Here is a 25,637-nt window from a genome sequence, read left to right on the forward strand (position 1 = left end):
CCCCCCATTCCCACCTCCTCCAAGGCAAGGTCTTCCCTGGGGAGTCAACCCAGCCTGGTAGACTCAGCCGAGGCAGGTCCAGGATGTGAAGCAAGGGGAACGCTCCTCCACTGTAGGTGGGAATGCAAATTTGTACAACCACTTTGGAAATCAATATGGCGTTTTGGGAATCAACCTCCCTCAAGACCCAGCTATACCGTTCTTGGGCATATACCCAAGGAATGCTCAATCATACCACAAGAACACATGCTCAACTGTGTTCATAGCAGCATAATTTGTAATAGCCAGAACCTGGAAACAACCTAGATGCCCTTCAACTGAAGAATGGATAAAGAGAATGTGGTACATATACACAATGGAATACTACTCAGCAAAGAAAAACAATGACATCATGAGGTTTGCAGGCAAATGGATGTGACTAGAAAAAATCATCCTGACTGAGGTAACCCAGACTCCGAAAGACAAACATGGTATGTACTCACTCATAAGTGGATACTAGATGTAAAACAAAGGATAACCAGACTGCAATTCACAACTCCAGGCAGGCTACCTAGTAAAGAGAACCCTAAGAAAGACACAGGGATAGCCTAAAGACAGAGAAATGGATGAGATCTACACGAGCAAACTGGGGGTGGGAGGTAATGGAGTGTCAAGGGTCGGGGAAAGAGAGCTTACTGGAGTGGGAGGTCCCAGCTGGATCAGGAGCAGAGTGGCAGAACGGGGAGGGAGATACCATGATGAATGAAGACCCCAGGGGAATAAGAAGAAGCAGAGTGCTAGAGAGATCCCCAGAAATCCACAAAGATTGTCTTTTCTAAGTTGCCTTGGTTAGAGTGTTTTGTTACGGCACTAAAAAATAACTAAGACAGTAGAGAAGTCAGGATGGTAGGATCAGGAATCAATTTGTCATAGCTACAGTCAAGAGCAGAGAGACAATTACTATTGCATGCTTATGTGCAGTATTCTAAAACAACTTGGGGAAAAAAGGATTTAGTTTTCTTACCCTTATAGGCCAAAGTCCAGCTTTGAAAGAAATTAAGGTTGAAACTTGAAGCAGGAAGCTGGCTCACTCTTTGGCTTGCTTACTCACAGGCTTGTTCTTATACAGTCCAGGACCACTTGTCTTAAACCATCCCACTAGGAGCGGGGCCCTTATGCATCAATTCATAATCAAGACAATTTTGCCATTGTAATGCCCACAGGCCAGTCTGATCTAGGCAATTCATCAATCGAGGTGTTTCAGATAACTCCAGGTTGTGTCAAGTTGATAGTGCAAGCCCACTAGTACACACACACACTCACAGACACACAAACACACATGAGTATGTGTGTACTCACTTAGACACACATATACATATGAAAATTTAATATTGAATATGGTAAAGTGGTTCATCAGGTAAGCCTGATGGCCAGAGTTGGATCATGTAATGTATATTGTGGAAGGAAGAGACTGACTTCTGCAAACTGTCCTCTGACCTCTCTACATGTGTTCTGTGGATCTCTCTCTCTCTTTCTCTCTCTCACTCTCTCTCTCTCACACACACACACCACTTAACAATGGGATCCTGAATTGTATTAATGTAGATAAAGCAAGCTGAGTATAAGTATGCATTTGTTTATGCATGTGTTTATCTTTCTCTTTTTTAACATTTAAATTTATTTTAAAATTTCATATATGTGTTTTGAGTTTACATTATTTCCTCTCCTCCTTCTTTCTCCTCCCCTTCCAGTGTCCTCCTACCCTGTTTTCTTTCAGATTCATGGTCTCTTTATTATTGTCATACCCCCCCCCATGTATACAAACAAACAAATATGTAAATAGAACCTGCTGAGTTCTTTCAGTGTTGTTCATATTTATATGTATTTAATGTATTTAGAGCTGAACACCTGAGTTGGATAATCAGGAGACTCATCCTTGGAGAAGACTGATTTTTTCTTAGTAGCTATTGCTTATCTGTAGTTTTTCTTCTAGGGATGAGACCTTTTGAGGTCTTCTCCCACCCATGCTGGCATGTCAGTTGGTGACCAGAGTGGCAGGATATTCTAAAAGGTGCATTAGTGTCACATACAGCCTGGGCTAACAAACAGCTACCCAAGTGGACATAAGGCTTGCACAATAAGAGAGAATTCCTGCCTAGTATTTTAAGTTTATGCTACCATGTGGCTGGTGAAGCCATGGATCCTAGAAGAGAGCCTACTGCTGCTACTAATTTTCTCTTGACTGTGTCTGTTACTAGTTGCTTCAAGTTCTTGCCACTTTTGTTTACACATATACACACTAAACAAGTAGCTATAAAAACACTGTTAAGTCCTAGAAATTTCTAGACTACTTACTTTTAGAGAACAAATAATTCTGCTTCCCCCACTGAAATTCATGAAGCTTGTTAAAAGCCTGTCGAAAGTAAGTTTTCAAACATAACTTGACACAACTGAATAGAAATAAAAAAATTCTGTTAGGAAGAAGAGAATAAAAAGTGGAGAGGTTGTGAAAGCTTCTGATGAGTGTGTAAGGCAGCAGAAACCCAGTAAAGGACAATAGGCAGCTGCTTTGAATATAGCAACACACATAGATACTGAATAGAGAATGAGCTGCAGTTTAAGGGAGAGGGACATGGACACATGGGCCAAGGCTGGTAAGATTAGGAGGTCCCTGGTGGTCATGTATAAGGATGGTTGTGGGCGTGGATGTTGAGGAAGAAAACTGAAGGGTATAGTGAGGAAAGCAGCTAATAGCTGTGTATGATGTTCGTCAGCTTTGTTGGTAAAAAAGAAAGAGAGGAATCTTTCCAAAATTTCCTCCTACTTCATGTTTGAGACAGGTTCAGGGCTGTTTCATTTGCAAAAACGGTGAGGAATCATGGCTCCATAGTAAGCCCTATTGTGGCAAGTTCTCAGGCCTCTCTACAGAATCCTAGAGCTTTGAGGGATCTAGTGGAGACCAGTGGATTTTGTTGATGAGTGAGGTACGCATTGCATGGAAAAGGGGGAAACAGAGAAACCAGGAACTCGATGTCAGCTGCTCCATGGCTGTGAACAGGTCAGAGCATTCCCACTCTGCAAAAAGACCCAGAAGTGATCCTGAGGTTTATGGCCAGAGGACAAACATAGAAACCAGTAAGTACATTCCAAAATTCAGGGTTAGCTCCCAGGTCCATAGCTTTGGCCCAATGTCTGTAAAAGTGAGGTGTACCACACCCTAAGGCATAGAGAGGTAAAATATTAGAAGTATAAATTTTAATGAAGTTTGGTTATGAAAAAGACACTTGTAAAAAACTATATTGTCACTTTTGTTCTTAGGAATAATTTAAATGATGTTTTCAGTTATAGAAATTTAAAAAGCGTTGGCTGTTGTTCATTAAGAAATAATAGATTTCATATTCTTTAAAATAACGGATATAATGTTTAGTGATATTTTCTTTTATGGACATATATGGACTGGGAAGACAGACATAACTAATAAGAATGGCAAGTAGTTCACATGTTACAAATTTTTTTATACTAGCATGGAAGTGACAGTCTATTCAAACTTCAAGTCGTTCAAGTGGTTACGCACATAGTACGCAGTTTGGGTGAAGTCTTCTTTTTAGCTTTGAATTTTTGTTTATTAAGAAAATTTTTTCATTCATTTTACACACCAATCAAAGATCCCCTCTTCCCTTCTCCCCCGCCCCCCCCAGCCTCCCCCTACAACCCAGGAGCCAGGTATTGGGGTGAATGCTGAATGATCATAGAAACAGAACAAGTCACATCCAACCTCACCTTGCCAATTCCTCAGCTGCTTTTGTTTTCCTCAGACTGGAAGCGTCTGAGTCCTCATCCAAATGGATCTCAACTGAACTGCTGCTAAAAGCTAAAAGCTTAGAAAGACACTAATTTCTCATCCTCACGCCTTATATACCTTTCTGCTTCCTGTCACCACTTTCTGGGATTAAATGCGTGTGCCACCATGCCTGGCTGTTTACAGTGTGGCTTTGAACTCCCAGAGATCCAGGTGGATCTCTGACTCCTGAATGTTAGGATTAAAGGTATGTGCTACCAGTGCCTAAACCTATGTAGCTGTTCTGTTTTCTGACCCACAAATAAGTTTATTGGGGTATACAATATATCAACCACATTTCCTCATTTTTTGTTTAAAATAAAAAAGTTATAACAAATATAAGAAAAAGTATATACAATAAGTGTATAATATACAGTCAAGAATTACATTAACGATGTCTAGTCCATTCACATTTCACAGATTCAGACAAAAAACTCCATTGTATACATTAATAATGTCCAGTCAATTAACATTTGAAAGATTCAGACAAAAAATTTTATTATCTTATTTAAAATAGGTAGTTCTTTTTAAAAGTAGATTCAATAATCTAACTTTTTATTTTATATCCATAGTCTCTTTTTTTCTCAGTAGATTCAAGTCTACCTTTTATCTTATCATTTCTGTATCTTCCCTTTTTAAAAAATGTACCTTTTATTATTTTTATATCACATACAGTTTATGTGTTAAATTACAAATGAGAAAAGACAATGTGATGAAAAATATTTCTAATGATTTTGACAAAGAATTAGTACATAGACCTGCAGTAAGTTTGTGTTCATTGATTAGAAATGAGACTTCACAGGAAAAAAAACTCAATAGTAAAATGGGCTAAGGATCTGAAATGCTAACTTATGAATAAATCCAAATAAATACATGAAGATGTTCAGTTACTGATATTCAAATTAAAGTCATGTTACACCCTCAACTCATCTTGGTATGAAAAGAATTGCATTCATAGCTGATGGAACTGTAAAGTCACATAGTATTTTTGAAAAGCTACTAACAAGTAAAATGTATATGCTTTTTGACTTAAGTTCTTCTGAGGCTTTCTAAAATGGACTAAAGTATGTGGTATGTTAAAAAGGAGGTTGTACTTGCTAAATAGTTTATAATTATCCATAACTTGAAATATTGTGTCTAGAGTAAAAGAACTGGAATACTATCAGATATTCTGAAGCACTTCCAAAAGGTGTAAAATTATTGAGGGAAGTATGATACAGAAAATTAAAAGATGTTTCACTTGAGGAACTTTTCCATGTGTATTTGTATGTGTGTATACATATAATGGAAATGTATCATAGCCTTGCCATCAAAATATAAAAGTACATTGATCATGTTGTACCTGAGTAACCTTATGATGTAACAGGAAATAGATAAACTAATGGAGGATTTCATTACTATGTCTTAGTAAAAAGCATGTCTTGATATGAATAAAGAAAGATATTAAGAGTTGGAAGTATTGCTTGGATAAGCAAATGAAAAGAACAAGTTTGGTTCCTTTTAGAAGCAAATTTATTATTAAGATTTTGTATTAAAATTATTATATAAACTGCTATATTTTCAGTTTCACTGTAGAAAGCACTGTTGGCACTAACCTTGGTTATTTTTGTAATTTCTCATACTAGCTATTTATACATCTGAACCTGGCCTTAATTAAATATTGGTTCGAAAAGAGAAGTGTATGCTTATTCTACAACATATCAGGCTTACTCTGCTAACAGTTATATGTACTGGAAGATGCCAATAAAAAACAGGTTTTGAATATGAAAATAGCCTTTTAGGATACCTTTGAGGATATTAACTATATCCGTGCAGTAAGCATATTATCATTCATCAGAAAGCTATCAAATTATTCATTTTGTTATGTTTTGGTAAGCTTTATACTCAATATGGAAATATGCATCAAGTAAGACAGATGATTGAGCAAGTCAGATTAAATATAAAATGTCAGTTGAAGATTAAAAAGACAAGTCAGTATCAGTCTGATTTTAGATGGGTTGAAATTCATATTGGCTCACGTTATTCTCATTTCTAAGATTTCATCCCTGACAGGGACAGTAGTTTTGGTTATGTTTTTTAAGGCAACCTGGAAGGTATGAATATGAGTACAGTATGTATCAGACACAAAAGCCCACCACAATGTTGTTCACCAGTGAGCTCTAGACTGTTTCTTTTTCTCACTTAGTGACCTTGTATTGGTGGCTGGTATTGTGATGGACCAGAAGAGAATATTTACATTCTCACTACCAATTATTTATCCATTCTCAGGAGGTGATTTCTAAAAGTTTACCAGCAACATAATCTCATTTAATTATGAATCAGGGTTAAAATTAATTAGAAAATGGTTTTCAATTCCAACATTTAATTTTGATTCATCAGTTTAAGTAAAAAATACTTGCAGCACATGAGATACTTATTTTTTTTACATTTAAAATTTTATTTATAAAATATAATTGAGTCATTGATTACCTGTCTTGTCATTAGTATCAAGGACAGGATAATCTAGTTGCCTTTTGAAACAAATGGCTTATTGCTCATGGTACATACACATATGTAGCAATGACCTTTTTTTTTTTTTTTTTTTTTTTTTTTTTTTTTTTTTTGGTTTTTCGAGACAGGGTTTCCCTGTGTAGCTTTGTGCCTTTCCTGGAACTCACTTGGTAGCCCAGGCTGGCCTCGAACTCACAGAGATCCGCCTGCCTCTGCCTCCCGAGTGCTGGGATTAAAGGCGTGCGCCACCACGGCCCGGAAGCAATGACCTTTTAAAGTTTATGTTTTAAAGTTGGGCTGGAGAGAATGCTCAGCAGTTAAGAGCACTGGCTGCTAACCAGAGAATCTGGTTTGGTTCCCAGCACTCACTTAGCATCTCACTGACAATTATCTGTAACTTCAGTTCTAGGATATCCAATACCCTCTGGCTTCTGTGGGCACCAGGCATACATGTGGTGCACAGATATACATACGGGAAAAGCAATCATATACATAAAATTAAAAGTATTATATTAAATTTGTGTGATCTCTGAATTTTCTTGGTATGTTTTATGAAGAATAAAGCATTAATTTTGTAAATATCTAATGCATAATTTATACACGATAATAATTGTTCTCTTTGAAATACATCATTTGGAGCAATGTTTTAAATGATAACTTTTATTTTAGTGACCACTATAGATCTTCTTTTTGGTTGTCTGTTGACCAATTAGAAACATAATTATCCTTCCTCCTCTGTGTATACCTGAATTCATGTTGTTCTTTGTGAACTTTTGTAGTGTATCACTTTGGTTGCTAAGAGCATTGATGATTTTCTCTTCCTGTTAATTTAGTAGGTGATTTATCATTTAATAACACTGCCTACAAAGGTAGCCTGTTTAGAGAAACTGCTCTAGGAATTAATGAAAATCGCTTTTCATTCAAATCTGGAGATGAAGAGAATACCTTAGCTGTGGATACAGGACAAGTGTCTGTGTCGTCAGTTTTGGTTGGTGTCAGGTTTACCATCACTGTGTTTTAGATTCTCCTTAGTACTCTAGCACCTGAGTAGTTGACATTTTCTTTTCTTCTACTTAAGTGCATCTCCTTGTTTCTCCACATGGGTCATCAGGAGATGTGCTTGTTTGACTTCAGATGTCAAGGTTTAGGAGGTACAGTCAATGGATGCAGAATCAGTGCCCTGCCTATTAGTGAAAACAGTATACCATAGGAATATGTCTCCTAAGCATTTGGGAAACTCACCAGAAATTCTGCTTGTTTCTTCTGTAGTTTTCAACATGTAGAATACATTATATGCAGCCAATGCATCTTGACCAAATGAGTACAATTCATGGTTTAGACCAACAGTCCTTACATGGTTATTGTCAAGGTGGGACTTTCAACCTTTCAACATTCTTTTAAATAATTATAAGTTCTGCTGGAATGCATAAATTAGCATTTAACTGAGATTGTTATGTCTGGTAGAATTAATTAAAGTGGGAATTGGAGGTTAAACTTGTTGTGAGAATTAGAAATATCGGTTGGAAGGTGATAAACCAGGTGTAGGGGTACATCACTGTGATCCCAGAACTCCTGAGGCTGAGGCAGGTGGATTGTTTTGAGCTTGAGGAAAGCCAGTGATACATAACAATTGTCTCAAAAAGCCAGAGAGAGAAGGAGAAGGAAAAGGAGACAGAAGTGTTGAAGGACAGGTAGGATGTGTTTGTGTGCGCCCCTCTCATTAAGATGTGTACACAGAGTGTACATATGCTATATTTATATGGATGAGACTTTGTTCCTTTTGTCTAGCGTGAAGTACCCATTAAGCATGAAAGTAGTTGGAAAGGAATGCTTTTAGTAAATCTTGAGTTTTAAAATAATCTACAACTAAATAATTTTGAGATTGTTTACAAAATGCTCTTTTGTGCCTGCCTACTAACAGGAGAGATAATTTTGCCTATGTTTTGTTTATTTATGGATTAAAAAATAAATTTGAGACAGCAACCTCATGCTGCATTCTACTTGTGTTGCCTAGGCTAGCCCTGAACTCAAATTACTTATGCCTCAGCTTCTTGGTTGCTGCGATTGCAGGTGTGAGTCATCATATCTGATTTATAGTTCATATTTTAAAGTGCCTTATAGATAGAATGTTCAGTTTTCTTGACTGTCATGAAAAAACTTTTATGCACAATTCTGTTAACATTTTCCCTCTGTGTCATTCTTGATTATATTTAAAGTTTGTAGCAGAATGTGAAAGATGCATTCTTCCTTAAAGGTTTATCTGAACTTGGCTTCTTGTTTCTGCAATTTTCTAAGCCTCCTCTAAGGCTATTTGTGTCTTCCTTACAGGTGCTGCAGTGTGTTAACTGTATTTCTATCTTAATAGTGAGTTCCTTTTACCTGTTGTTACTATGGTATGGACTTGGAATGTTCCCAAATACCCCCTTTTTTTGTGTGCTGGAGCTTAGTTCCCAGTCCATGATGCTACTGAGAGATGGGAGAACTTTTAGGGTGTAGGTTCTAGTTTTAATTACAACAGCAGCAGTAGCAATAACAATAACAACAACAACAACAACAACAATGATGTTATTGTGCCTTGGAGGGAATACTGACTCAGCTTCCCATCTTCCCCTCTCTTTCACTTCTAGGCCTTGTGATGTGAGGTGAGCCCAAAGAAACAAGACCAAGAGATCACAGAGTGAAATTTCTGAAACTCAGCCAAAATCAACCTCCCTCTTTTAAAATTGATTTCCCTCAGGCATATATTACACCAGCTGGAAAACACACTAGTTCGGTTGATAAAAGTTTGTAAGCAGAGGCAGAGTTTTCTGTCCCGATTGCCTGTTCCCAAATACCCTGCTGCTTACTAAACTACCACAAAGAGGCTTATATTAATTATAAATGTTCAGCTGTTAGCTCAGGCTTATTATTCACTACCTCTTACATTTAAATTAACTCATTTTTAATGATCTATGTATTGCTACATGGTCTGTGGCTTTACTGGCTCTCTGGCATCTTACTTCTTGGGCAGCTGGCTCTCATCTCTCTCAACTTTGCCCATCTTCATCCGAATCCTCAGTTTGATTGTTCTACCTAACCTTATCCTGCCTTGCTATTGGCCAAACAACTTTATTATTAAACAATGAGAGTAATACATATTTACAACTTATAGAAGAATCATCCCACAGCAAAAGTTACTTCCTTAGTGTGGAGTATGTGCATTTTACATTCTGATTTCTATATATTTTGTGTTCCCATACTTCCCACATTCAGAGTTTGTGATGTAGCTATGCAGGTCTTAAAACGTACCAGCTCTTTCCCTTATCTGTGACTTCTCCCATGTTAGTACTGTTCTACTTTTCAGTCTCCATCTCTTGAGAACTGATTTTGAGGGCTGGAGATAGAGTCAGTTCATTAAGTTCTTGCCTTGTGTGATGGTTTGAATGAGATGACCCCTACAGTACGTTTTTGAAGATGTGGTCCCCAGTTGGTGGCTGTTTAGGGAGGCTTTTGAGGTATGGCCTTGCTGGAGGTATGCCACTAGAAGTGAGCTTTGAAGTTTGAAAAAACTCGCATCATTTTAAGTTTCCCCTTTCAGCATCCTATTTCTTTTCTTCTATAACATGCCATGGTCTTGGTGTTTTATCCCAGCAACAGAAGAGCAACTAATATACTTTGTAAGCTTAGAGAACTGCTATCGACCCCAAGAACTCATATTAAAAGTGCTGGGCATGGTGGCTAATAATTATAATTCCAGCACATGGGAGGTAGAGACTTACTGATATCTCAGGCTCCTTCAGCCATCCTACCCTGTCTCCAAAAAAAAAAAAAAAAAAAAAAAAAAAAAAAAAAAATCAATGGCGTGATGAGATTCCTTAGCAGTAATGAGCACTGGTTATTCTTTCAGAGGACCAGACTGTGATACCCAGCATTCACATGGCGGTCTACAGCCCTCTGTATCTCTAGTACAGGAGGATCTGTCATCCTCTTTTGTCTTTCCTGGGCAGTGCATACATGTGATACACAGAAATACATGCAAGCATGTGGTAATAGTGTGTCTCCCAATATATTGTGTACCCTAATAAACTTATCTGTGGTCAGAGGACAGAACAGCCACTAGATAGACATAGAGGCCAGAAAATGGTGGCACACACACCTTTAATCCTATCACTTAGGAGGCAGAGATCCATCTGGATCTCTGTGAGTTCAAGGCCACACTGGAAACAGCCAGGCATGGTGACACACACCTTTAATCCTAGGAAATGATAGCAGGAAGCAGAAAGGTATATAAGGCATGAGGACCAGGAACTAGAGGCTGTTAAGCTTTTAGGCTTTTAGCAGCAGTTCAGTTGAGATCCATTCGGATAAGGACTCAGGCTTCCAGTTTGAGGAAACAAGATCAGCTGAAGAGTTGGTGAGGTGAGGTTGGATGTGGCTTGTTCTGTTTCTCTGACCTTTCAGATTTCACCCCAATATCTGACTCCGCGTTTTTTATTTAATAAGATTGTTTAACAATTTGTCTACACAAGCAAAATATCCATTTACATAAAATAAAAATAAGTAAATATTGATAAAACAATCCAGTCTAAATAGTCCCTGAGGAACAATACCCTAGATTGTCTTGTGCCCTCCACAGGAGGTTTACATGTGCTTATACACCCGCAGATACACTTGGAGACACAGACACAAGCCTTCACACAAGAGACCTAGTTTTGAACTGTGTCTCCTAGGAAAGTGTTCACTACCTTTTTTTCTTTCTGTAGTATTTTAATAGTTCCACCTCAAGGCCTTTGCGTAAAGTGGCAATAATTTGTGTTTCATCCTTTTTACTTGCAGAAGACTAGATTCATATCCAGCCTGTCATACTTTGTAACCACTGGACGTCCTTTCTTACTCAATAACATCTCGTTGACAGACTTTCATTCATTGTTGAATCTGGTGTTTAGTATAATGATACATGGCAGGTATAGGTACATTTTTATTGGTTCTTTAGACAGATAATTGGGTTTTATAGATCACCTTAGAAATGATCAACTTAAAAAGTTGTTAGAATTCTATTAATATTTAATTATCACTTTTGTTAATGTTCTTAGACAAAGTATAGTAGATTACTAAATTTATGTCAATTAACCTTTCATTTATTTAAGGATTATTCATGTAGTATCAGTTTGATATTTTTAAAAGATATGTATGTATGTATATGTATGTATGTATGTATGAATCTATCTATCTATCTATCTATCTATCTATCTATCTATCTATCTATCTATCTATCTATCATCTATCTCTATCTAGTCAGGGTTTCTCTGTAGCTCTGGTTGTTCTGGAAATCACTCTGTAGACCATGCTGGCCTTGAACTCAGAGATCTGCCTGCCAAGTGCTGGGATTAAAGGGGTGCACCACCACCACCACCTGAGCAGTGTCTGTTCATAATAGCATAATAGCTGCAAATTTCTGCCTTTTGTCTATCACTTTGGTTTTGAATGACTGTGAGAACAACACACTATTGCTGGCTCTAACTGCTTCTGCTTTGGATATTTCAGTATTTCCAGCTTCTTTCTACATCCTGTGGACTGTGGGCCCCGCCTTCCTTCTTGGATTTGATTTATAACTGCTTACTGTGATGGCACTAGAAGTATGCTCCAAATGTCCTTCAGGTCTGCAGCTGCCAGTACTCAGTCACTGCCAAACAGCTTTCTTACCCAGAGGAGATCTGACTTCTCAGTCCATAACTGGTCATGATGGAATGTGATCCAACGATTTCCTTTCTCTCCTTTATGTATCCTCTTGCATTCAACCATTATTTTTGTTACATAAAGAGTAATCTAGAAAGTGTGTAAAATTTTGTACTTGTTCCCCCCCCTTTTATTTTAATTTTTAAATGTGTATGGATATGCCCACATGTATGTCTATGCACCGCTTGGAAGCATTGTCTCTGGAGGCCAGAGCAGGGGTGGATCCCTCACCCTGGAATTACAGATGGCTGGGAGCTTCTGTGTGGTTGCTGGGAGTCAACCTTAGGTCCTCTGAAAGAGCAGTCCCTGCTCTTAATCACTGAGCCATCGCTTCAGCCGCTGCACTTGGCTTTCACGAACGTGCTTACTCATAGGAACAGATTAGATTTCTAGAGTGCTGTGTACGTACAGGAGACAGGTGGTTTCCTCTTAAATCATGAAAAAGAAAGGGAGACTTCAACTGTCAATGTTACCAGTGACATTTGTAAGTACAGCTCAGAATCATGGAGGCAAATAATTGCACAATTACCTGGAGGAACTGAAAGCAAATTGCCTGATTTTGAAGACTGGAACATCTGGTGTTTTCTCAGCCCCCATCCCCTTTTAGTAAATGCCCAAAGAAGTTTTGTTGTGCTTTTCTTTTTATATAAACATAATCAACATAATAAAGAAGATAATGAACCAACGACTAAGAGCTTCACTGTGTTATTCTATCTGCTCAGATGTGCCAAGCAGATCTTTAGCCTTCATTGAACCCTCAAATAGAGGCTGGCAAATTAGAGCATCCATGTTTATTTAATCAGCTCCTCCCCCCATCGTCGAGCTCTTTTTAAGCCTTTTAATCGAAGTTTGTTGCTCAGCTGAAACTAAGTATTTTTCAGTTCTGAAGAGGGTGACTGGGAAGCAAGTGGCCTATGTGGTGCCATGTAAATTTGCCTTTTGTTGTTCAACCAGGAAACACATTCTATTCCATATTAACTTTGAAATGACGTAACCCAGAACTAAAGTTTTAGGAATAGTGTATTTTAAAAGTAGCCATTGTAGAAATAGTACAAAACCTTATTATATTTTAAAATGACTTCAATATTCAGTTTATATTCATGTTGCAAAATTCACAAATAATCATACTACTTGATGAGCTGTTTCTGAGTAAACATACCATGCCATCAGTATTTCAGGTGGGGACACAGATGCCTGTATGTCTCTTCCCTTTCTCCTCCCCCGGACAACTTCTAAGATTTCAGATTGAGCAATCTTATCTATCATCCCCAGTTGTAAATCTTTTCAAATACATTTTTCCCTTGTGTTAAAATTCATACAGCACAATAGTCATCACTGTAAAGCACACCATTCAGCGGCACTCAGCGTCTTTGTCGTGTCATCCTGCTGTCACCCCTGACAAGGTCTAGAACATTTTTATTTACCTAAGAAGAGTGACCAAGCCCTCCAAACAGTAGTTTCCTTCTTTTTCTCACAGAAACCACTCCAGATGATTCCTCTGTAACCCTGTTGTCCCTTTCTTACTATCTTGTCCTTGATCTCTTAGGGTCATCTTGTACTGTTGGAAGAGCTGTTTCTCCAAGTAGCACAGATTCCTTTTATTGGAGAGTGGTATTGAAAAATACAACCTGTGTGTTTTGTCTTAATGTTATGTCCTTACATGTAGACCTTTTCAAGCTGAGCTTTAAAATATGTGTGTGTCTATCTTTGAAAATAATGAGATACACATGTACACAAATAGACAGGCATCTTATGGTATCTGTGCAGGGTACTGGGACTGATAGGCTCTTGAGTTCCAAAATGTGGGTGCTTAAGTCAATTGTGTAAAATGATGTAATGTTTGCAAATGACCTGTTTGCATGCACCCATATTCTGTAATTTTTTAAAATTGGTTACTACTCAGTAACATATTGATGAGTTCCAATCACTTGTGTATTACATATGTTACCAAAGGATAATGTTATTGGTTTTTTTTTTATCATTTAAGAAATAATAACAAGAAAAAAGTCTGTTCATGTTCAGTCCAGAGGCAAACACTTGATAGGCTGTTGGTAGAATTTATGTATGCATGGAGTGAGGATTTGGATTGATGATTGTATATCTGTATATGGAAAACTCATGTATGTATGCACACATTTTTATGTTTTTATTTCCCTTTGTATATGTATCTCTAACTCTACTCCCTCCTCTCCTTTCTCTATACATACACACACACACACACACACACACACGCACGCACGCACGCACGCACGCACGTGTCCACTCCTGAAACTACTGAAAGACACAGAGAGAACCATAAATTCTCACTAATGATTTGCAGTCTAATACTGTTGGAGTCATTGTATCTGTCAATATTTTAATACATTAAGTTTTTTATCTGACACAAAGTCCCTTCAGTTTGGATTCACTTCATTTTAAGATTTCTTTCCATCATTCTAAATTTTCGTTCTTTCTATTGCTTGTTCCTTTTTATGGCTTTTTTTTTTCACAATTGAACAATTCTATGTATTTTTTATTCTTCTGCTAACTAGTATATATTCTTTTCTATATTTACTTATTTAAAAAGTTTCCTCATTAGTTGAGAAATTATTTTAAATATTCTCTAAAACAAAACAAAAACAAGTGTAAGAGCTTGCAAGATGGCTCAACAGTTAAGGGCACTTGCCCCCTTGCACAATGACCTTATTTTAATCCTCCTAACTCACAGGGTGGAAGGAGAGAAGTTACTTCTGCAGTTTTCCTCTGACCTCCCCCCACATGCATACACACTTATGTATGTATGTATTTATGTTAAGAAATGAGTGGGGCTTGGGGAGAAGGCTCAGCATGCAAGGCATTGCCCATGCATTTGTGAAGATCAGGAAAGGTACTTGCATTCAGATAAAAGCTAGGTAGGCATGGCAGCACACCGGTAATTCTGTGCTAGTGCACAGAGACGGAGTCAGAATGCCCCCGATGTTGACTGCCTAGGTTGAGTATTGGAATCAGCACTTTACACTGAGTAAGAGACCCTTTCTCAGGTTGAAGATGGAAAGCAGTCAAGGAAGATGCTGCTATTGGTCTTAGCTTTAGCATGCACATACATGTGCACTTTACCAGATTCATGTGAACACCCAAACACATGCGCACACATCAAGACACATACACATGTCGGCAAAGAAAGGGGAAGAAGTAAAGTGTATTATTAAAGGCAATGGCCAATGTAGGAAAGCAAGTGGAATTGATATTATCCTGTAAGTACTGATAGATAATATATAAATTGTGTTGAATTTTTAAAATTTGTTTCAAATTAATATATAATTGTCTAAAATTAGAAATGGTTTCTTAAGCCTTAACATTTTTCTTTGTAGGGTATGTAGAAACAAAAAGATCTTTTTTTTTATTATGTTGTCCTTATAGCTTTTAAGTGGTAATTCTAAACTTTTAGCATATGCTATTTTTAATGATTTATTTATTTTTCATTTGCAAATATGATTTATTATTCATTTCTCTTATTTTCTATTATCTTTCAATGAAAACATGTTTTACAACCTGAAAAGACAATATTTTACTGATTTAATGTTTCACCTAGTCTTATTTGAGTATCAATGAGACAGCTCTGTTAGAAATGTCTGTGTTGTTCAAGGCTATACCTCATCTTGATCACCATAGGAAGATGGACAAATGTAGAGCCTATAAAGTTGTCTTCTATTCTCCACATTTCTGTCATGGCCTAAAAAGCCATAGCCATATTAAATACTTCATGTGTGTATCCAAAGAGACATTTTTGTCTATCTGGAAGAGATTTAATAATTTCAGTTAATCAGTAATCAACTGTATATTTCACAATATAACTTGATATGCAATGGATATGTATATATTATTTGAAGTTCCATGCATCTTTATATCCTTATCAGTTATCCATTTGGCACTTCATCCTGAAATATTGTCTTCTAAGGGAATTATCCAGAGATGCCTGATAATGTAATACCAGTGAGATTTACTTTAAAAATTCTTCTTTTATCTATCTGTGTAAAGATTTATTTTAACTGATTTAAATTATGTGTAGTGTGCACTAATGTGCATCCGTACATCATGTGTACATGAGTGCAGCTGTCTGTTTGAGCCACCTCGTGTGGGTGCTGGAGCTGAACTCAGGTTATCTGCAAGAGCAGTATGTACTCTTAACTTCTGAGCCACCTCTCCAGCCTGAGCATAGCATATGCTGTTTGAGTGTACAGGTAGACAGCTTTCCAGAATTATAGACAGGGTTCTTGTATCTAATGATGCTTATTAAATGTTTAATTTTAAAAGTAGACCTTTAAGGGGATTCTTGTGAAGTGTAGTTTGGTTGGTCAGCGAACCTATCTTCAGTATTTCTTAGCTTTCATGCTTGTGGTTTCAGTCTGTAAAACATCATCTGAGGTTAACAGATTTTATTGGTCCCACAAATTGATTTGAGTTTTAGATGTTTCAAAAATGAGTAATTCATTCCGCAGTGACAGCTTAGTGTTTCTGTTGGCCAGTGACATTAGACACTGTTGAAGTCATTTAAAAATTCAAGAGAATTGTTGCAACACATTTGAATAGTAGTTAGGTTGTAATTATCCTCTTGCCAACAATGTCCTTGCTACCCTTGCTGTGAACTGTGGTGATTCTTCAAAAATTCTTGTTTTCATTTTTTTTCTCCATCTTGTTTCTCACAAAGCTCATTACTTGGATAGGTACCAGGAATTAACAGAGTGTAAGACTGAAGGAACGCACGTAGTTAATTTATGTTACGGACTTAAAAGTCGTAGAGGTAGGTAGATACATACACTTATATAGGACACTGAAGGATTTGACATTACAAGTATTCTACTGATATTGATGGCCATTTTCTGTTTTTTCAGTTTAACTGCTTTGAATTACAAGGTAAATGGCAAAGAGAGTGCTATTCTAATAACTAATTTCACCTCAGCCTATTTTACTATTCACCCAAATTTTGATTTTGATAATCTCTAGTGATTATGTGTTTTGGTTACTTAATTTTAGAAGTTGGCACTCTTTTTTTTTTTTTAATTTTTATTTATTTATTTATTTTTAGAGACGGAGTTTCTAACTGTTTTGGTGCCTGTCCTGGATTTTGCTCTGTAGACCAGGCTATCCTCCAACTCACAGAGATCCACCTGGCTCTGCCTCCCAAGTGCTAGGATTAAAGGCATGCGCCACCACTGCCTGGTAAAGTTGGCACTCTTTATAGACTTGAGGACAATTAAAAAACTAAGGTATTATTTACAGTAGAGGATGCTACATGATGAATTTTAGTTATTTTCTCTGAGGGTTGAAGGATGTTTTAGTGAGAATATGAGTGAGCAGCAATTGTGGAAGTATTTAGGGACATGTAATATCTCAGGACATTTAGACAGTCATTTTAGAAGCTATCATACTGGGCAGTATTAGTTACACAGAGGTCAGGGATGACTCCTTGCTGGCATTTCCAGGTGTCATTTTCCTGAAGAGTTTGTATATATCTAGACCATGTATTTTACTTTATTTTTTAAATAAAGTCAAACATTAAATAATAGTTTCTTCAAAGCTGTGTAGAAATCACTCAGTTGTTTGTCAAAGATAGTAGGCCACCTCATCAGTACTCTCCACTGGTAACTGTATATGTCTATTTTGTCATAGACATGGTATTCTGACTTATTATACAAAGAAATAATCTAGGCTAGTGAATTTGCCTTAAAGCTTAGCAAAGATGAAAGGAGGGATGTCCTCAGGCAGGAACAAAAGAAGCTGGTCAAGACAGGTCAGAGGAAATGGCTACTATTACCTTTAATAATCACTTAGCTAAAGAGAGACTCCTTGGGTTTAGACAAATAGGAATGGGACAAGTATGCATAAAGGTATGCTCAGTACCTTTCATGCCCTTGAATATACTTAATAAAGAATATGACAGTATAATCTTTGTACTTTTACCCATCTGCATTTGATATTTTAGAATACATTTTTCCAAGGGATTAAAAAAGATTTAAAAATTATGTGGGATAAATATCCTTCTAATTTTTGTGATGTCAGGCAGACATCCTTATCTCACTAATGTGTTTTGATACCACAGGGGATAAAGCTTTCTAAGTATTTTCATCTTCATGGCTAATGGATTTCAAGATATGCAGCGGCAAGCGTCCTTCCCATGCTCCCTCTACCCTCTACTTCCTTTGAAGTTAGGTAAAATAAAAGGAACAGAAGACCTGTGTTGAAAAGGAGTGTTTCTGTTTCTTCACACGTTTTTTTCTCTTCCCAACTTCATTTCTTTTATACTTTTATTTTGGTAGGGAACATTTTAAAACTTATTATTCCAATTAGTTGATTTACTTCCTTTCCTTAATCTGATGTTTCATTCTAAGTAAGCATTTGTTTCAGGATATATTATAAAATATGGATATCTCCTATGTGCTTGATTTTCTGTTCTGTTCTGATTGTAATTCTTCCTCTACATTAACTTGCATTTTATTGTAACCACATGCATTCACTGAATGCAGGCGTCTTGCAAAGGACTTGTCAATTAGTCAGAACTGCTGCCTCAGTAGATTGTGTGATACAGGATGTTTTTATTTACCCATAGTCCTCCTTATTTCTACAAGATTTGAATACTTAGCTCATTGATTTTTCCTTCCTGTAACTACCAGTACCATTGTCTTTAATGACTTCCCACGGAGATGATCCATCCAACATTTCACTTTGTTATCCCAATGATCTTGGAACTGATATGTAAATAAGAAAATGAGCCTTTTATTCTATTTTGAGAAAAACTACCTGAGATTTTGATGGTAGTTATAGTGAATATATTTATTATTCTTGGGAAAGTATCTTCCTTAGTGGATTTCTTTTGTCTCTTTTTAAAAAACTTTTTATTTATTCTTTGTACCTTTCACATCATGCATCTTGATCTCATTTATTTCCCGTCCATTTCTGTCCTCTGTCCTTGCAACATTTCCCTCCCCCAATAAAATAAAATTTAAGAGAAAAAAAAGAAAAAAAAAAAGGAAAAATCTTGTCGAAGAAGCTGTAGTGTGATACAGTGAGTCATGTAATATACTCCTGTTTATATAGCTTTCCTTGCAAGTGTTCATTGCAAAGTCATTGGTCTGGTTCCAGGTTTTTGTTTTTTGCTACATATTGATACTGGGCCCTCACTGAGACTCCTCTTGGGTGTCTTGTTGTTGCCCTGTGTCATGGAGATTGTGTAGCTTTGGGTCTGCAGGACCAGCCCCTTTATGTGCTCCCACAGATAATAGGTGGGGTGGATGTTGGGGTGGGCCAACTCATAAACCTGGTTCTGGGCCTGCCTACCAGCTCTTCCCTGTCCTCATCACCAGGGTGAGTTCTCCAGTATTGTCATGGCTAGTTCACCCCTAGCAGCAATTTGAAAGGGGCGGGGCCAGTTCTCCTGTTTTCAAGCCCTCAGGGTTGGCACTCCCCTACCTGGACCATCAGGACCAGCTCTATTGTGTTGCCCAGATGAGGTGAAGGACCCTCTCTCCTAAGTGCTTCAGCTGGTGAGAGGCAGGACTAGTTCTCTCTTTTGTTGCAGTCAGTGAGGGATGGGGCCAATTCTGTATAGCCCTATCCTCTCAGCCTTTGGTGATATCAGGAGCCAGGGACATCTCCAGAGACCATGGCTGCATCAGAACCATGAACTCAGACATGGGCCCCAGCAGTAGCTCAGGCTTAGGCATCATCATGCCCTGGGTGGCAATCAAGCCACTTGCCTCAGCCCAATCCTCATCTCTTTCACCTCTTCAGATATGCCTCTGTCCATAGGACATGAACCATTCTGTCTCTCTCCAGTACCACACCATACATTTGCTCTCCATAGTTGTGCCTGCCTGGCACTGCAAGGCGAGGTGTGGGCCAGGGTTTTCTCTGTGGAGCCCGCCTGAGCTGCATAGTGTGGGGTGGATGTGCTGTTCAGTGGATTTCTTAATGAAATTGAATCTATGTGACATCCAAAGTACCACTCACACCCCATTCCCAAATGGCAGTGTTGGTTGTAATGTACGACCTAAATGTCTCAACAGAAGGACTTTGGCCTGGTAAGAAGAGGGATTATTACTGGGTAAACAGAAAGTGGGTTTCTGTTTCCCGGGAGCTTCCCTTGATCTGCTCCAAGGGCTGAGTACTTTGGGCATTGGCGTCCAGTTTCTGGTCAATTTGAACAGTCTTTAGCAGTTCAAAGAATGCATCCTACTGTCATATGAAATGTGCTTGCTTTTCTGCCATTTTGCTCCTCTCTTTGCATCCCCCTTCCCAGATAGCCTTGGCAGTGTGAACCCCAGTAAACCTTTCTTTCTATCCATGGAGTGGTCTAGTTCAGTGGTTTCACTGTGCCCTTGCTTATACGTGGCATCTAGGAATATACTGTTACATCTATATTTAGGTTGCCCTCAATTTCTCGCCACTGTTTTGTATGTTTTAGATCTTTTCTTTTCTTTGTTATTTTTTCTTGTTACTTTGCCTTTTGATGCCTTTATAATGTTGCAAAATTAATTTAAGATGTCCTCTTTCAATGTTTTTGCAGCGTTTAGAAATACTCATTTTTATGTGTTGAGCTTTGATTATGATGCTGCTAAATTCATGTAGGTGATTTGAATAGGATTTTACTTCTTTTCCATCTGTGTATGAATTATTATTCGTGCTCAATTAATTAGCTAGAGCCTCTGTTGCCATGATGAGTAGTAGTGAATGGTAAGAGGAGACATGCTTCTGTTGTTCCCAGCTTCAAGCAAGTAGCCTTCAGTGTGATTACTATGGAACAGATAGTAACTGGAATACTTTATGAATATGGACAAACAAGGTCTATTCAATGTTGTTAAAGTGGACTAACATCTTATCTTTATCTTTGGATGTCTGAACACTTACTTTTAGCGATTCTCATGAAAAATTCCATAGAACATGGATTGGATTCAGTTTGTTCTTCATCCAGAATGGCATCTTTTGGTTCCTATGAGTTGACTTATTGATTCTGTCAGAATCATGATATTTACTAATGAAGCTTGAACTCTATGGATACAAGTATTGACCTGGTAACATGTACAGCAAATGAAAAGTTCATGATATCAAAAAGTCATAAGCAGCCTGTAAACCAAGAGATGGATATTAGGAAAGAAATGTGTTAGTGGTCTGAGGGCCAGAGGAAACATAGTCTTGTGGACCTATGTATTTATATTGGAAAGTATTTCTAAAATATTTTCCAGTTATAAAAGAAGCCTGTAATGACTACATTCTTTTGTAATTAAAGTGCACGTCTTGAATAAAAAGTACATAAATATTCTTTACTAGTGTATATATGGTAGCAAATACTTGAATTAGAAATAACTGATTAGTGATAGTCATTGAGGTACCTTCCTCCCTTTTGCTTTTCTGTTTTCTAAGTTTTCTGTATTAAACAAGACAATATTTTGGTAACTAAAAAAATGTAAGTGTCGCATTAAATGAATTATTTTTAATGCTATTTAATGCTATCAGTGGCTGAAGTGAGGTTAGGTGCTCATGTTTGTTACTATTTCAGTTGCCTTATTAGCTTTATTGTGTCACTTTTAATTCTTTGAGATTTGGAGTCTGACTTTGTCTTTAAATATCCACTTGGATATCACCATGAATAAAAACACTGTGTCCCTAATACTGGCTTGTTTTGCATTGCTAGTTCTGCTTTCTTGAATAATGTTTTGGCAATTAATAAAGCAAAAGAAGTGAACAAAAGAAGGACTAGATTTTTAATCTGATTTTGAACAGGTTTAACTCCTTTCCTTTGCACATCTAATCTCTTAAGTAGGTATAATTTAAGAGCTTTCTTAATTTTTACCTTGGTATCTTCTTCACTTCCCAATCGGAACACATGCCTACCTTCTGAACAGTCTCTGCTTTTGATCTTGGGTTCTATGTCCCTGCGATTTCTGTGGCCTGTGAATCATTCAACTTTTTATGTCACTTAAAAAAATACCTGCCAGCTTAGCTGTCTTGTTTCCTCAGATGTTAATCCAACTAGGCATGGCAGAAGCCTTTGAATTCCTACCCGTGAGGCTTTCATTGACCACTGTGTTTAAAATTGTATGTCTTATACTATGCTTATTTCTGCCTTTAAAAATTTTTTCTCACTAATAAACTTACTATTTATAATATAGTGTGTGTGTGTGTGTGTGTGTGTGTGTGTGTGTGTGTGAATTTAATTCTACTGGAGGTTGTACCCAAAGGTTTGTTAGGCTTCTCACCAGTTAAAACTGTACTGATATATGCTCGCATTTAGTAGGCATTTAATGTTTTTCAAATAATCAAGGAGTTCTACCTCTTCTCACCCCATAGTTTATATACACTGGATCCTTCCAAAAATCTCCTTTGGAAAATTAAGAGTATAGTGGGCCTCTACCAATTTATTGTCTGTCTTTTATTATCAACTGAATGGATCTTTTTTATTCCTTTTGTATATGTTTGTGTTTTGTGTTTTTTCCTGAAAGTATCCCGGTTGTGGTGGTGGTGGTGGTGGTGGTGGTGGTGGTGGTGGTGGTGGTGGTGTGTGTGTGTGTGTGTGTGTGCACATGCATAGAAAGGGACTGTTGGTGGGGAAGAGTAAGCAAGATCTTAAGGGAGGGTATAGTGGAACACTAGTGATAAGGATGGGAACAGGGAATAAGGCAGTAGGAGGTTGGGGAGGGAGAACTAACATTAAGGATGTTTGATAAAGCATATTGGAATCGTGTTTATAAGCTCCATATGTACACACACACATGTAGTTTTTCACCTAAAAGTTTCATTGGAATTACCCTGCACAGGGGTTTATAATCACTCTGGAAGCTATAGGTTTGCCAAATTCAAAACCCATTGCCAGCCAGGTGTGGGAAGTTCCTGTTGACTTGTTGGTTAGAGATTGTTGTAGAATATTATTTTAAGGTGTGTTACTTTGCCTGTCTAAAACACCTGACTGGTCTAATAAAGAACTAAACGGCCAATAGCAAGGCAGGGGAGAGAGATAGACAGGGCTGGCAGGCAGAGAGAGTATATAGGGGAAATCTGGGATGGGGAGGAAGAGACGAGATGGAGAGGTGAAGTAGAAGAGCCAGAGAAGGAGGAGGAATCCAGGGGCTAGCCACCCAGCTACACAGCAAGCCATGGAATAAGAATAAGATTTACTGAAGTAAGAGAACGGGAAAAAACCCAGAGGCAAAAGTTAGACGGGATAATTTAAGTTAAGAAACAAGCTAAGCTAAGGCTGTGTTAGTGATTTATTTGGTAGTTGCGTGGCGAGCCTCCCCCAAAAGAGAAAAACAAAACAAAACAAAACAAAAAACAAAAACAAAAACAAACAAACAAAAAAACAGGAGATGTCCTGAGATCCCCAAAGCAATGCAGGCTGTTCACCTTTGCTCTTGGTTGCCCACCGGAGCTCAATGGTAGATATCTGCTGGTTCAGTATTTACTTCATTTCTTCCCTACATCTCCTGTTCCTTACTTGGCTTTCCTTATCTGCCAGACCAGGTTAGGCATTTGTACTTTGAGGGCCTGATCTCTGTGCAGAAATTAGACTGCACCGAAATCAGTCCTTTGTGCTCCATTTCTTCTCAACTGAAGTTGTAATAGTGTGCTTGTCGCCATTGCCTAGAATTACATTTCCAATGGCAACTGAATGAAGCAATGGCTAAAAGCTCTTTCTGTATTGCTCAGAGTGCTTGTTTAATAAGTTCATTTTTATTGAGTTTTAATATTTGAATATGCCTAAATATTACTTTACTTTATTATTTTTCTAGTAGTATATACTTAATAATTCTCCATGACATGTTTCATTTGAAAAAGCAACCATTTTCATTTTCAACATTCAGTGTACTTTTTAATATCATTTGTGAATAAAAATTAATTATGAATTTACAGATTTTTAGTTATAACATTTTACCTCAAAACAGTCATTTTGTTAGTTGTTACTAGGTATGTGAATTTCGTATTTTCGGATAATGTTCATGGAACATGAGTTAAAAAAAATTTTTTTTTTGATTTGTTTTACAGGGAAGTCTTAGAAGTAGCCGACAGATCTCACCTCAGGAATTTATTCATGAGCTGAAAATGGGTTATACCGACGAGAGACTTTTTACCTATCTAGAGTCACTCCGAGTATCATTGACCAGTAATCCTGTGAGGTAGGTAATTCATCTCCTGGATGTCACTGTGGCATGTTACTTAAACAGATAATCACTAATCTTCCTTTTTTATTTAGTCCATCTACAAATAGCTAGTATATATGACCAGTTTCTCAAGGTAAAAACTAAATACCAAAAGGTCACTCTTGAAAACATATACATACAAGTAACATTATACAGAGTGAACTGGATGAATTATGTATTTAGGAATACGAAACACATACACTTGTGTAAACACACACACACACACACACACACACACACACACACACGCACACACACACACACACACACACACACTGTAAATCAAAAGAAAGAGAAGCCATGTGTTTGAAACAGAGCCAGGGGGTTGGACATGGCAGGCCTTGGAGGAATTGAAGGAAAGGAAGCAGTGATGCAATAATATTATAGTCTCAAAAGTAAAAACAGATGGTCTGAAAAATGAATATAAACTGTATGGATGAAGAAAGGCCTCAGTGGGTCTTTGTGTTACTGATAAAATATAACTCATGGACTTAGAGCCGTTTTATGAAGTTCTTAAAAACACATTTTGTGTAAGAACAATCAAGATAAAAATCTATTACTCTAATATAATGAAGTTTTACTTTCGAGTTTCATATTGTTCAAATGCTTGCTGATTCTTGTGTGACAGAGCAAGGCCTACCACTTGTTCTTTCTTGTCCCTCTGTTGAAAATGGTGTCTTATGTGGGGACCCTTAGATTAATTTCACTTTATTTACCAAATAAAGAACATAGTGTGCACAGTAAAGTTAACAATTTTTGACTTAACTGACAGAAAATGAAACAAGAAAACCTATCTGAAATACTAATTTAACAGGGTGTCTTTTATGCGACTTCTATAGATCAATGTTATACTTTTTCTGATCGGGCTACATTTTCATGCATTTGAGAAATCTCGTGTGAAAAATTTAAAAGGCAAAGTCATGATGGAAAAATGTTCTCATTTAAAATTACCAGATTACTGCAATGTAGGAGGTATTTGTTAAAACACAAAACAGAATAAAAGAAGGTGTTACCTGAAGTGTTAATTTTGATACTTTAAAGGCCAGAATTCAGTTTTCATAGAGGCTTATGCTAACCCTGATTTAGCTTAATGTCTTAACCAGAATATTCTTGAAAAAATTTAAGCAGAAGTTGTCAGTAAATATTTGAATAGTCAGAGTCAGAAAATCTGTCTGAGAAAGCTGACTGTTGGCTTTTTATTGTGTAAGGGATTGTTGTTTTTGGATAGAATATATGGATGCATATTTATGTCCATGAATGTGTGAATAGGTGGAAAGCTGTGATGGAGTAGTGCAGTTGTTGGTAGTGCTATGAAAAATAATTTCCCTGAATATCCTCTATAATGAGTACTTTTGTGGACATTTTCAAGCTTGAATACAAGATGAGAAAGTCTTTGGCCATAGAAATATTTAAAATAAAAGACTAAGGGTTTTAAGACCTGGAAG

At 37.3% G+C, this 25,637-nt stretch overlaps 1 protein-coding gene across 3 annotated transcripts in view; it reads left to right on the top strand.

Annotated features, from left to right (window-relative positions):
* Positions 1–25,637, top strand: part of Diaph3 (diaphanous related formin 3) — a 486,098-nt gene that overhangs the window by 89,262 nt on the left and 371,199 nt on the right. For all 3 annotated transcript variants that reach the window (XM_028878991.2, XM_028878999.2, XM_037208361.1), the window contains one exon: positions 24,038–24,168. In XM_028878991.2, the coding sequence (XP_028734824.1) occupies positions 24,038–24,168 (131 nt within the window). The remainder of the gene's footprint in view (positions 1–24,037; positions 24,169–25,637) is intronic.

The sequence above is a fragment of the Peromyscus leucopus genome, chromosome 9 (genome assembly GCF_004664715.2).
Source record: "Peromyscus leucopus breed LL Stock chromosome 9, UCI_PerLeu_2.1, whole genome shotgun sequence".
NCBI lineage: Eukaryota > Metazoa > Chordata > Mammalia > Rodentia > Cricetidae > Peromyscus > Peromyscus leucopus.